The 13643-nt window shown below is 52.4% G+C and overlaps 1 protein-coding gene across 2 annotated transcripts in view; it reads right to left on the reverse strand.

The window, feature by feature from the left end:
* SCARA5 (scavenger receptor class A member 5) overlaps window positions 1-10364 on the reverse strand; it is a 121268-nt gene extending 110904 nt beyond the window's left edge. Inside the window, exons 1-2 of one of the 2 annotated variants that reach the window (XM_041767838.1) lie at window positions 9969-10364; window positions 5751-5868 (exon numbers count right to left, since the gene is read on the reverse strand). In XM_041767838.1, coding sequence (XP_041623772.1) covers window positions 5751-5862 — 112 coding nt within the window. In that variant the 5' untranslated portion in view covers window positions 5863-5868; window positions 9969-10364. The remainder of the gene's footprint in view (window positions 1-5750; window positions 5869-9968) is intronic. The other variant, XM_041767839.1, reaches the window with a different exon arrangement.
* Between the last annotated feature and the right edge of the window lie 3279 nt (window positions 10365-13643).

Here is a 13643-nt window from a genome sequence, read left to right on the forward strand (position 1 = left end):
TGCCATCTGGATGTGACCACCTCAGTCCCAGGGTCAAGGAGGGGAATGGTTGCTGGAACCTGGAAGGAGAAAACCGTGTGGAGAGGATGGCTTACAAGAGGCTGTGACCTTGTGGGGAAGGACACGGGCAGCCTGAGATGACCCCAGAAGGCAGGACCCGCGGGAATAAATATTCCAACCTCCCTGTCTACCTCCCTCCGCTCCCCATCTCCTGCCAGAGCTGCTCCCCAGTGGCCCAGAGCAGGGTGAACGGTGGCCAGTGGGCATGGGGGTGGGTGATAAACACAAGACATCCCAGCGTGGAGCCCACCCAAACTGGCCAAACTGCAATGTCCAGGCTCTTGTCACCTCCCCAGGCTGCTCCGCATCTTACAGAGGGGACAGTCCATTGGGCAAGGGGGACCCAAGACCCAGCCTGGCCACCCGGTGACCCCGGATGGATGGAGCAGCCTTTGCTCCCCGCTCCCCAGGGCCACACCCTGAGAGCGCCCGAGCCCCGCAGCACCAGTGAACACCCCTGCTCTCCTGCTCCAGGGCCTGGGTCTCCAACCTGTAGAGGGCGGTGGCCCTCCTGCGACCCGGGCCCTCCCTCCCGGGAAACCCACCCTGCCCTTGGGGGAGCGGTTCCAAGGTGAGCCCGGGGGGATCTGATTGAGGAGGAGGCAGGATGAGGGGGTTCCCCCAGGAGGATCATTTAATTTTATGGGGAGGGAACGCAGGAACCAGGAGGGGGGGGGGGCTCGGCCTGGGGCTCCGGAGCGGCCTGGCTGCAGGCGGCGGGGGGAAGGGGGGGCAGGAGCACGTGCAACCCATCACCTCCCCGGCCTCCCATCTGCCGCCACCAGCGTGCTGGAGTGTCTGAGGCCGCGGGGTGAGCAGGGCTACAATATTTTTCTGACACTAACACCTCTCTCTGGCCCTCAGGAAGGGCGGTGGAGGAGCCAGGCCCCGCCAAATACCTCCCACAGCCTCCTCTCCGCCTCCTCCTCCTCCTCGTGCCAGACCCCAGAGGCCTGCAGCTAAGGCAGCTCTGGGGAAGGTGAGAGGGGAGGGGAGGAGGGAAGGGAGGAGGGAGGGGAGGAGGGAGAGGAGGGGGAAGGGGAGGGGAGGAGGGAGGGGAGGGGAGGAGCCCCCATTTGGCTTGCTGTTCCAAGGGAAGAAGAAGTGGTCCTGGAGGTCACAGGAAGCTGGGCTCAGGGACCTTGGAGGTCACAGTGTGCGATGAACCCTTCCATGTAATTCCAACAAGACAGGTGGAACGGAAGCTATTTGCCTTGGTGGCACAGAGGGGAGGCCGCCCTGCACTTGGGGCCTTCCCATCAACAGGGGGGCTCTGATTGGATGCTAACAGCTTGGATGCAAGGGAGGAGGCAAGATCCTGAGACATGGCCCAACAAGGGGTGCAGAGGGAGAGGCCCCAAGAGGTCCCTGAGCAGGGCATGTGGGCCTGAGCCTGGAAGGATGTGGGGGTGCACCATGTAGGAGATGGCCCCTTGCCCAGGGGACAGAGGAACCAAGGCGGGTAAGAGCCCCTTCCTCCCCCTTCTCACCTGCTACATGGAAAAGAAGGGGAGAGATAAAGACAGGGTGGAAGGGAAAGAGGAGACAAGTTAGGAAAGGAGGGGGGAGGGGAGGTGCGGAGGGAGAAGAGAGGAGGCTGATTCTCAGCTCATCACCTCTGAAATAACAAGTTTACGCCCTAATGTGTTTAAAATCCCACCTGCATTAAAGTCCAAGTCATACTGTAATATCTGGGCTGCAGTTTCTTGACTTCGCTTCTCCAGATCCTAATAACCCCAGAGCCAAGAGGAGGCACCCCTCCTCCCCATCGCCTTTCTGTCAAGGGGGAAAATCCTGGAAGGGACCCCAAGCCCCTGCAAGGCCTACCAGACGGCACAGTTTAAAACTCCTCAAGGCCCATGGGGCTCGGGCCTCCCTCGCTTTACCCATCTCTGTCCACCCTCTGTTTTCCCATCAGCCTGCCTCTCCCCTCACAACCCTTCTTCTCCCTCTCGGGTTACACTCTCCAGAGATGAGGATCAAAGAACAAAATCCTGGGGAAATGGATCAAATCTGGCTTGAATTTCCCCAAGTCAGAACTCATGGGTTTCCTCTTAGAAATGAAAGGGAAAGGGGAAGAAGTCAAACCAGAAACCCCTGAGCTTAGGTGGCTGACTTTATCTCAATACTCTGATCTCTCTGGGTTCCTCACACCGCCCCCACCCCCACCCATGCCTGGAGGCCAAGTCATTGAAGAGTGGGGGACACCCAGACAATTTAGAAATCGGGCTTAGAATGTAGTTGCTTTGCCACCTTTAGATTTCAAGGACCCAATGTCCATTCATTCATTCATTCATTCATCCAATAAATAGTTAGCAAGCACCTACTATGTGCCAGGCTGAAGCGACAGCAGGTAACAAAACAGAGGTGCCTGCCCTTGTTGATCCTATGTTATTCCCACTAGGAACGGACAGTAAATGATAAACATGATAAATAAGAATTACATCATGTGTTTAGGGGGGAATAGGAATATGGGAAAAAGACAAAAGAGAAGCCAGGAAAGAGGCTGGGAGTGGAAGGGGACAGGAAGCTCAATGGGGAAGGTGACATTTGAGCAAACACTGGAAGAAGGTGGAAGAGCAACTTTCTGGGGAGCAGAGGCCCCAGGCGAGTATGCCAGCACGTCAGGGTGAATGTCAGCAGTCTCCTTGGCTGCCGTCAGCACCTGGGTTATCACTCTTATTGAGCGAGGCAGGATGCTTTGAGGGATTTGCTCAGGGCAGCAGCATGTTCTGACTTTAGGTTTTCAAAGGACCGCACCTTGAATGTAATGACCAGGTCTGTTTCTACACACAGAGTTTTAGAATTGGACAGAACCTCACAGAGACCCCCATCTGCCCCCATTTGGCAGATGAAGACACTGAGGCCCAGAGAAGGATGTGACCAGGTCACATGCCCCTGGAGGGGTGAGTCAGCCTCCAGCTCACATCTTCCAACCTGTCTGCACTTCATGGGGTGCCGGGCCTCAGGTGACCCCCGAGGACTCTTACTAGCAGGTCTCTAAAACTGTCCTCTGATCAGATCTCCTTGCCGCTGGGGGGCCTGGGAAGCCCAGTGGCTGAGATTACCGTTATTTTCAATATTTCTGGCCCAAATGGTCTTTTTGAATCTGGGGTTCAGAAAAAGGGACAGCCAGATGATGTAAGGGGAAGAGGGTATGATGGCCAGGTGACACTTCACACCCTAGGCCTCTCCCTGCCCTGTCCTGCCCTGCCCTTCCCCATCTGGGGATGGTGCTCCCCCACAGTGCTATACCCCAGTTCTTTCTTGCCAAGCCAGTCCTCTTTCTGGAGGGGCTAGCAGGGAGAGGGTGGGATTAAGGATGCGAAAGCAGCTTGGCCTTTGCTGAGCACTGGTCAGTGACCTGGCCCTCCCAGGTGGCAGTAACCTACCAGAACTGCTGGCCTGGCTTGGTGTGACTCGGCTGGTGATACCTTTCCCCACCTTCCTCTTCTCTTACAAAATTGTGTTCAGTCTTTAAAGCCTTTTCTGGGAAGGCTTCTCCTAACTTCAGTACAGTAGTCTCCCTATATCCAAGGGGGATACTTCCAAGACCCCCAGTGGACACCTGAAACCATGGATAGCAGTGAAGCCTACATGTACTATGATTTTTCCCTCATATATACTTAGTGGGTTGAAGTTTAATGTATAAATCAGGCACAGTATGAGTTTGACAACAGTAACTAATAATAAATAGAACATTTGTAACAATATATGGTAATAAAAGTTAGTCGAATGTGGTCTCTCTCTCTCTCTCCATCAAAATATTTTATGACACTGTATTCATCCATCTTCTAGTGATGTGAGGATAAAATGTCTACATGAGGAAATGAAGTGAGGTGAATGACAGGCACTGTGACGTGGCATTAGGCTGCCACTGGGCTTCTGATAATAGGTCAGAAGGAGGATCATCTACCTCCAGACCACAGTTCAGTGCGGATAACAGGCCGTGGAAAGCAAAACCACAGATAAGGGGGGAGACTGCGTGCTCACACGTATTTTCACTTACTTTATGTTATGGGTAATCGTTCCCAGGCCAGTCCCTTCCACTGAGATCATACCCCTTTGAGGGCAAGGATGGTTCAATTTCTCTTTGGAGCATCCTTGGCACCCAACACATAGCTTGACACATTGTAGATCCTTAAATTTGTTTGTTGAACAGAATTCAGAGGAAGAGTTACAATACTAGAAGTTTACCAGGACAGGGTGAGGAGGCTTACTGGTCAGGAGCCCAAAACTCATCTCCTCTCCCTGCGAGACTGTCCCTGATCCCTGCATCTCTGAACTATCCAACTTCCCTTCTGGCACTCAGCAGCTTGTGGGAGGAGAGACACAGAGCAGGATGGGGAGGCATTTCTCTTTTTGAGTAACTTTGACACAACGGCAGCTAGCAGAGTAGAGAGAAAACACGGTGTCTGAGAAAAGCCTTGAGTAAAGGCCTGCATGGTATTTAATTTCTGTCAACTTGACTGGTCATGGGTGCCAGGTAAAACATCATTTCTGGATGTTTCCAGATGAGACCAGCATTTGAATTGGTGGACTCAGTCGAGCAGATTGCCCTCCCCAGTGGGAGTGAGCCTCATCCAATCAGTTGAGGGCTCAAATAGAGCAAAAGGCAGAGGGATTTGCTTTTTGCTTCCTGCCTGCCTGTGGAGTTGGGACATAGTGTCTCATCTTCTCCAGCCCTCAAACTTCTATTTATACCATTGGCTCCTCTGGTTCTTGGGCCCTCTGACTCAGACCGAATTACACCACCCACTTTCCTGGGTCTCCAGCCTGAAGAAGCAGATCGTGGGACTTCTCAGCCTCCACAACTATGTAAGCCAATACCTCATAATAAATCTTTTTATTTACATATATGTCCCCCTGGTTCTGTTTCTCTGGAGAACTCTTTACAGCCTGTCTCCACCTAATTGGCCACAGGTCTTTATGAGGCTCTGCTGTGAATTTCATTCTATTCGGCTCTGAAGTAGGGACAATGATCTCCTCCCCTACACTCACTACGAAGAGGACGGTATTCATTCGTGTAGCAAGCGTTTATTAAGCACCTGGTAAGTGTCAAGCTCTGTGCTGCACACACAGGATCCAGTCTGTTGGCAAGGTGCTTTGGGCTCCTTTGGAGGAAATATCAGTTGAATTCCCAGTTTTAGCAAATAACCAGCTCCCAAAGATGCAGTGCCATCTGGGTCACTGGGATGGGGAACTACTTCCTGCGGTGTGATCTGGGGCCTCAGACCCAGGGGGAGGATGAGCACCTTGACAAGGTGTGTTCTGTCCTCACAAATGCTTTGAGAAGTGGGTTGGGGGCTCCTCACCTGAGAAGGTCTGGGTTCATTGGCTCAGATGCCTTTGCCTGACCCCAGCCTGACTCAGAGGAGAGGAAGGCAAAGAGGCAAAAAGCCTGTCCTAGGAATCAGGAGACTAAGTGCTCAAATGCCTCTATGGCTGATGAGCTGTACAGTCCTTAATGCTTTCTCAGCCTCCGGCAGCTCATCTGTGAAATGGATACACATCTTGCAGATTGTACTAATTTGTAGAGATGCATGAATTAAAAGACCTTTCAAAGCATGAAGTTCAACATAGGAAGTAATCAATGGGGAGACTCCCAACCCCCGCCCTGGGACAATGCCGAGGTTGGGTAGGGAAGCAGGGCAGGTCTTGTACTGCAAGATGAAGCCAGAAGCACTCACCATCCTCACACAGGTTCAGCTTGGACAGGCTCCTGCCATCAAAGGGCTCCTCAAAGATGGAGCTGGTGTCACGATCACTCACAGTGTGCAGGTACATGGCTTTGTTCTCCATTCTGACCTGCAGCAGAAAGAACAGCAAGGGGAGAGGAGAGGGAGAAAAGAGGCAGGGGAGAGAGAGAGAATAAACTATAGGTGGACACAGAACGGAGTGGGCAGAACAAGGCGCCCATCCCCAAGCCCTGGAGCCTGAACACTGGTAGCCCCTCATGGACAGGTGCCAGCCACCAGGTCCTCGGGATCCTGACTCGCCTCCCAACCTCCTCGGTGCTTGGGAAGGCCAAGGCCCTTTGGACCTTTCTGATGACAGGAGGGGTCCATTCATTCCAACGGCCCTTGGTTGGGGCTGAGCCTGAGCCAGAAGGGCCTCGAGGGTGATGCTTGGTGGGGCCCGGAGGAGCTGGTCCTCCTCACCCCAGTGGAGTGACTTCCTGGCCTCTGGAGCTTTGCACATATTAGAGAGACTTGGGCTCTTGCTCTGTGTTGGAAGCGTGCTGCCTGGAGTTGGGTGCTGTGGGACCGAAGCAGGGATCCGTCTCTCACCAGAACCAGAGGAACAGGCAGCTGCAATGGAGTCCCCCAGACATTAAGACCTGGGCAGCCCTAGGCCAGGCGAGGGGCCCATGTCTACAAGGCCTCCTGAGGCTGGATCGCTGGGGCTCTGGGTCTTCCCCGTGGTTTTCCAGGAATGCACCCATTTACTTGGGGAAAGGGCATGCCATTTGAAGTAAACCAGCGCCATTTACAGAAGTGCGTACCTCACTCTCCCATTTTGTAATATACACACGTGCCCCAAGTACGTGACAGGAAAGATTATATTTGGAGATGTTCTGGGTTGCTCTGGATCAGAAGACTCTGGTGGGGATTGTAGGGATTTTGTGCTTATTTTTGTTTGCCGGATATTCTGGGTTTTCTACACCGAGTTTGCATTCTTCGTGTAATAAGAAAAATCTACTTTTTCAGCCAAATTACAAAGTATTTATTTACATAAATCACTTGCTATTCCCTTTCTTACATATATGCTCAGTGATTTTACAAATTACGTTTTAATTTCAGCTCTGTTCCAGCCATAAGTTTAGCTTGACCTTTGGCCCTGGTGCTCTTGGACCGTCTGGATATTGAACCAAAAAATCCACTTTTAGAGAGCAAATTCTTCAGAAGATGAAAGCCCCTGGGAAGATGGATGGGTCGCAGGCCTGGCATGAAGCAAACTCAACTCTGAGGCCTGGAGAGCTGAGGCAGGGGTCTAGCACCTGGGAGGACATGACAGGGGCCTGGCAGGTGGCATGGGGGCACCTTCCAGGTGAGCAGCCAATCAATTTCTCTTCGGAGGCAGAGTGGGAAAGGAGGCATCAGCATCGGGTCAATAGATACGGATAATGAAAGAGGAGCCCGGATGACCTGTCCCAGCAGACAGAGCAAAACACAAACCCTTTATATTCATGGCTTGACCTTGGTCTCCAGAGACCTCTGACTCCAGGGCTGAGAAGACATCAGAACTGGCCAGTTGCTACACAACTGTCCTTCTGATGTCTCTGCTGCTCTTGTCTCTCCAGCAATGAGATGCCACATGCCCTGCACGCAGGTGAACACGTGTGCATGCCTGCGCACACACACACACACACACGCATGTGTGCATATATGGGCAGGGTGTTCACAGCTTCTGCAGGCCTTTCTTCCAGCCTGCAGGAGGAGGGGGCCAGAGGGAAGCCCACAGCTCTGCCAGGATCTCTCCCCCCTCTGCCCTAGGAGTTCCTTGGAGCCCCCAAACTGCTCCCAGCCAGCTTCTCTGTGCCGCAGTTATGTCTGATTTGCTAACGTCGCAACACCGTGCTCCATCCAAGTCCTCCACCCACTGTGGGCCTCTAGGTGGGGCCCCGGAGCGACTCCACTGCTGCTGAGCTGCAGGGGACCCTCCCTTGTTTCACAAGCACTGAGTGCAGCATCCCTCCCTCTGGCCTCCATCCTGGGGAGCTGCAAAGCAGGAGGCCAGTGTCTCTTCTGCAAGCCATAATCCTCTCTCTGCCAAAGGCAACAGGCGCTGTGTGACCTCTGGGCAGCACTCGATGGGGTGCCGCCATGCTGGCCATGGGGGTGTGGAGATGAGCTCAGGCCAGGTTAGCCCCTGCTTCATTTCCACCTTCCCCACTGCCAGTCACCTCCTGGATCAGAGCTGGAACACATGGCTTGTTATCTGGAATGTGTCTATAGGATGGCCCCTCCTCTACCCCCTCCCCACCCCAGGGCTGGTGGAACAGGAGCCCTGGGGAGCCTGTTGAGAAGAGGGGCTGGGGTGGAGCAGAGGCCAGATGTGAGATGAGGTTGGAAATGCTCAGCCAGCTCCGTTAATGTTTGTTACTTGGGAAGGAAACCTAAGAATGTTCTGACTGCCCCAGGTTTTATTTTCAGCTATTTTTCCTTCTTGGGAAATGGGGGGCAGGAATTTGAACCCTTCAATCATTGGTCTCATAGCCTTTGGGGCTAAGTTTGTGCTCTCAAGCAAAGTGCAACTCACTGCCAAGTGCGGTGGTAATAGAATTGATATGCACCCCTTGCGTGTGTACACACCCCATGAGCTACAGACCATTTGCCATCTAGGATCTCTCTGCCCTCGCAGGACCACTGTGAGGGGGGCAGAGGACATCAGTGTGTTGTTCCCACTTTAGACATAAGCCAATCTGGGCCCACAAAGGCAAGAGCCAATGGTGTCAGTGAGGCAAGCGTGAGGCACCAGGCAAGGGCTTCCCACCCAGGGCACTGACCCTGGCACAAGGCTGCTTTGTCCAGGAAGTATGTATTCATCCATCATGGTAGCTACCTTTAAGGTCACAACCAGGCAATGAAGAGGGTCAGTGGAGGCCCTGGGGCCAAGCAGAGGCTCCAAGAGCTAGAAGGGAGGGGACCAAGATCATGGAAACATGAGCAGGGTGTGGAGGCCAAAATGACATAAGGATAAAACCCGAGGAACTTGGAATTTTGTGTTCAAGTCAAAGAATGAGGCCTTCCTCCCCCAGGGACAGGACATACTGGCCTCTTAGGGATGTCTGGATGCTACATTTTAGAGCTGAAGCATTCAGGCATCCTGCTCTACCCCAGGAAGCTCCATGCAGGCCTGTGGCAGGTGGGGAGCTCAGGTGACATGGGATCCTGTGCTGGGGCCATTTCCTACTACTCGGGGTCCTGGCCCAATCAGCTGAGCTTGTTCAGCCTCAGGTCATCACCTCTATGAGGGAGAGAAGCACATCTGCCAGCCACTCAGTTATTTCAAGGCTCCAGTAGAACAGTGCACATGGAAGGTCTTTAGGAGCAGGGGCAGGCAGGGAGCTGGTGGTGGAGTCTGGAGAGAAACAGCCCCTACCCCCCTACCTCGCATCTTCAGATCCTACCAAGCAGTTAGGTGAGGGGCGCAGGGCACCATCTCTAGGTTCCTGAAGTTTCCCTCAGGCCCGGAAACAATGCTCTTTGGGGTTCCCTTTGCAAAAAAGCAACTGTGAATACAGACCAGAGCCAAATCCCAACCCTTGCTTGAAGGGTTGCCTCTCACTGCCTGTCACTCTCGGGGCAGCAGAAGGGCTCAATTGATCCTTCCTGCTGAAGGGGCATGAGCCTCACCTGTTGCTGTGAAGACCAGTGTGTCTGGGTCCCAGCATCTAACTCTGCAGGGCTCGTACCTTCTCTTTGAATCGCGAAGCTTATGGAAATCGAATCCAAAGCACCATGAATACGGCCCTGTCCCGAGGGCCCCCTCCTCTAACTGTACTTAGTTCACTCCAAGTATAACCCAAAGCTGGAAAGGTGCAGATGTTTTATAAATAAGCTCTCCCTTCACACATTCCACCACTGACATGCACATGTGCACACGCGTCATGCACCTGGAGGGACAATCACTTGTACTATCTGCTCCCAGAATAGGCTCCCGAGCTGCGACACGAGTTGCTATGAGGCAAGAGCTTCCCCAAAAGCGGGCTCACGCCACCTCGATGCCCCCCGACCCCCGCAGAGACCCACCGCAGGGACCTCCCCACCTGGCGCTGCACCTCGGCGCTCTGCATCCCGAGATGCCCAAACGCGGGGCCCTGCTTCCTCGGCCCCCTCTGCGTCCCCCAGCTGCCTCTGGGGCACTCTGCTCAGGTGCAGGGATGGAGTTAGTGCAGGACTCACCTGAGTGTCCCCAATGAGTCGCCAGAAGTACCTGTCTTCTCAGCTCCCCGCATTCGCCGTGGTGCCCGAGGAGCCGCCTGCTGTCACCGCAACGAGACCCAGGCTGCCCCGCAGAGCTTGTCCCCACGGCCAGACCGAGTCATAGACAGAGGCCGCCCCCTGCTCAGTGACTGGTCTCAGGGGTCACTTCTCCAGGAGGGTCAGGTCAGCAGCAAGACTGCACCCTGAGCCTGACCCAGGCCTGCGGCCGGGGAGCCCCTGTCTTGGTGCCTGGCCTCAGTCGGCCGCGGGCAGCGCTCAGGACATGCTCCGGGCAGGCACCAGCAGCTCCGCTAGCACCGACTGCGTCCTGAACTGCAGCTGCTCTGGCCGCCAGGCTTTATAAATATAAAGTTCTTGGAGCAATTGCTGGAGCTCCCTTGGGGTCTGGAACACATCCCCCCTCTGGTGGCCAATCTCAGCATTACAGACCCCCCCTTCTCCCGCCCAGTCCGGAGCTGAGAAGTCAGCCTTGCCCTGGGACCCCACACACCTCATCTAAAACCCCACGCAAAATAAGTTTTGGAAAGCTTCTGCAGGAATGACCGCTGGACCTGGCTCACGGGCCACCCGAGAAACCAGTCTTAGAAACTTATTTGTAGGACAGAATTTGCATTGCTCAATTCATTCACCAAACTTGGCTTAGAATTAATTTACGCGTTTTTCTGAAGTCACATCCACCCGCAGAGGACACAGATTTGGCCACGCTGGAGAGGTTCAGAAGAGCCTTCCGTGAGCACTGAGGGAACCTCCCGAAGACAGTGTCAAAGCGACTCGGGAAGGCAGGAAGCATTGATGGAGCGTTGGCACTGCACCAGGGCCGGGGGCATACAGAGATGGGGAGACGGGCTCCCTGACCTCAAGGGGGCTGCAATCCAGGATGAGAGGTGCACTCAGGCACAAATAACTGAAAACCTAAGGGTCATCGAACACATCTTCAATTGCGATCTCGCCAAAATATTAAGAGAGTAATTACATTCAGACTGGGAAAAGGCGTGGGGATAATTCAAAAAATAGCTCGAGCCAGTGGCCAGCACTGTCAGCGTGCAAGCACGCCCCCTGCCCACGAAGACACACCCACTGACTGGTTAAAAACTCAGACTCAATGCTAGAGGGTCAGACCTCGTACAAGACAACAGTTTGCCAGGGCTCAGCATCTCCGCACAGTGCAGGTGCCAACCCACAACTGAGTCAGAAAGGTCTTACAAACATTATATGGTCTCATTCTTTTGGGGAATATAAAAAATAGTGAAAGGGAATAAAGGGGAAAGGAGAAAAAATGAGTGGGAGATATCAGAAAGGGAGACAGAACATGAAAGACTCCTAACTCTGGGAAACGAACTAGGGGAGGTGGGCAGGAGGTGGGGGTGACTGGGTGATGAGCACTGAGGGGGGCACTTGACAGGATGAGCACAGGATGAGCACGTGTTATTCTATATGTTGACAAATTGAACACCAATAAAAAATACATTTATAAAATTAAAAAAAAAAAAGAAAGGTCTTAGTCATGTTCAGAGACTGAGCCTCCTGACCATCTCTGGGAAGCAGTTCTAGTATGAGGCTCCATTTCACAGAGGGAAGACACAGTAGTAGTCATAGTATTAATAAAATAATAATAATAGAAGCAAGGAGGAGATGAGATGGAGAAGCAGGGAGGAGGAGCGGGAGGAGGGTAGAAGGAGGGGGCAGGGAGAAGCAGGAAGTGGAGGAAAAACACTTTCTAGTCTATACTATGCGCTAGGTGATTCCGAGGGCTTTTCATATATTAAGTCACACTGACAGCCCTGTGAGGTTGGTCCTATTACTATTCCCATTTTATAGAGACAGAGGCTTTTTAGTAACTTGTCAAGCAGCCTGTAAGCAACGGAGCTAGATTCCACCTTAGGCAATAGGATGCTACACTGTGCCCTAAACGTGCCCCTACACTGCCTCTCATGAAAAAGTGTTCTTTAATCACCCATGAATTCACCAACATTCCTCGGAATACAATCTTAAAAATAGCCAGAGTCAGGCTCAACGTGTTCTGTCCGGGAGTCTTTGTTGCAGAGATGTGTATATTAGCAAGAAATGCCAGTGGGTTAATAAAACCCTGGTGATGTCCTCCTTCACCCAATACAAAGAATGTTTTATAATATTTCCACACTGGTGTGCCCTTGCCTGGAGGGGAAGGAAAAGAGGGGGACCCAAATGCAGTCCAGGCTATTGGCTGAGCCTCTCCTTACCACTGATAATTAATGATACACAAATGGCAGAGTCTAGTGTCTGCACACAAGACCCACAAGTAGGCATAGAACTGTTAAAACTGTAACATTTCAGGAGAAACAAAGCTTATCCTTTTAAAACCCATAGCTTGAGACAAAGGATCATTTCTCTCTCTTGTTTCTGGTTCACCACACTTCTTATAAGATTGGTCGTATTGCTGCATGTAGCAGTCATTCCTTCTTTGATTTTTATTTTGTGCCGAGTAACGTTCCATTATATGCATTTACCACAATTTGTTTATTCACCTGTTGGAGGGCATTCGGGCTGTTGCCAATCTTTGTCTGTTATGAGTAGAGCCGCCCAAACGGGTAAGGGCACATTTGATAGCAAAGTATAGGAACGACCCGGAGGCCAGGTTTTCTAGTGGATGAGAGTCCTTCAGGCAGCTGGGAGCTCAGATGGCACCTCCTTGTCACCTAAAACCAGAAGGGTCCAAAAAATGGTTTGTTTCCGTTCAATCGCAGAAGGCATTTGTCATAGGTGTTTCTCCCCAGGTGGTATTATGAAAATGCGGTTGTGTTGAAGGGGAGTTGGACAGACTTCCAAAGTAGCTCACCTATGGATGTGGAAGCCGGTCGGGCACACCTGAACACAGCCCGTGTGCTCAAGTGCTTCCTGCTTTCTTTGAATGATTTCTTTTGACTGTCCCAGTGACTCTGTAGGGTGCCGCTGGGGAGGCAGTTATCATCCCCAGTCTCTGTATGGAGAAATTGAGCAACACCGAAACCAAACGTCACGATGCTGGGCTCCTGGACACAATACCTACAACTGTCCTCTGCTTCCAGAGAACATCTACACCTGCAGGGATGCCCTCCATACATTCAGTTATTCATTCAACAAACATCTGTTGTGTACCTTTAGGCAATATATTCCAAATCTTCTTGCAAACATGAATTAGGTCCAGCCCGCATCCTTCAGGATCTGGCCCAGGGGGAGAGGAGGCACCAGGGTGGGGAATCATAGCCCGGCACCCCTCAAAGGCTCCTTGTGGCTTCATAGAAAGCTTTTGCTGGATGAATTGCAAACCTTCATCCTCAGCCCTGACTTTGTTTCCTGCCCCCAACAAGAATCTTTCTAAAAAGTCTAACATACCTAAGGAGAAAAGCACAAAATGTTACTACCCACTTGTACATTGCTCACCAACCGCATAGGCCTGATGAACCACATCTGATCTGGGTCACCAACAGAATATTAGAGGCACCCCATAAGCTCTCCTTGTGCCCCTTCTGGTCCATAATCCTCCCAACCACCAGGTAATCACTATGTCACATGCCATCACCTTGGATGATTTTGCCTGTTCTTGAATTTCATAGAGATGGAACCATGACCGTGTGTCTGGCTTCGGCATCATGTGAGTGAGATTATTCCCTTTCC

The sequence above is a fragment of the Vulpes lagopus genome, chromosome 8 (genome assembly GCF_018345385.1).
Source record: "Vulpes lagopus strain Blue_001 chromosome 8, ASM1834538v1, whole genome shotgun sequence".
NCBI classification, from domain to species: domain Eukaryota; kingdom Metazoa; phylum Chordata; class Mammalia; order Carnivora; family Canidae; genus Vulpes; species Vulpes lagopus.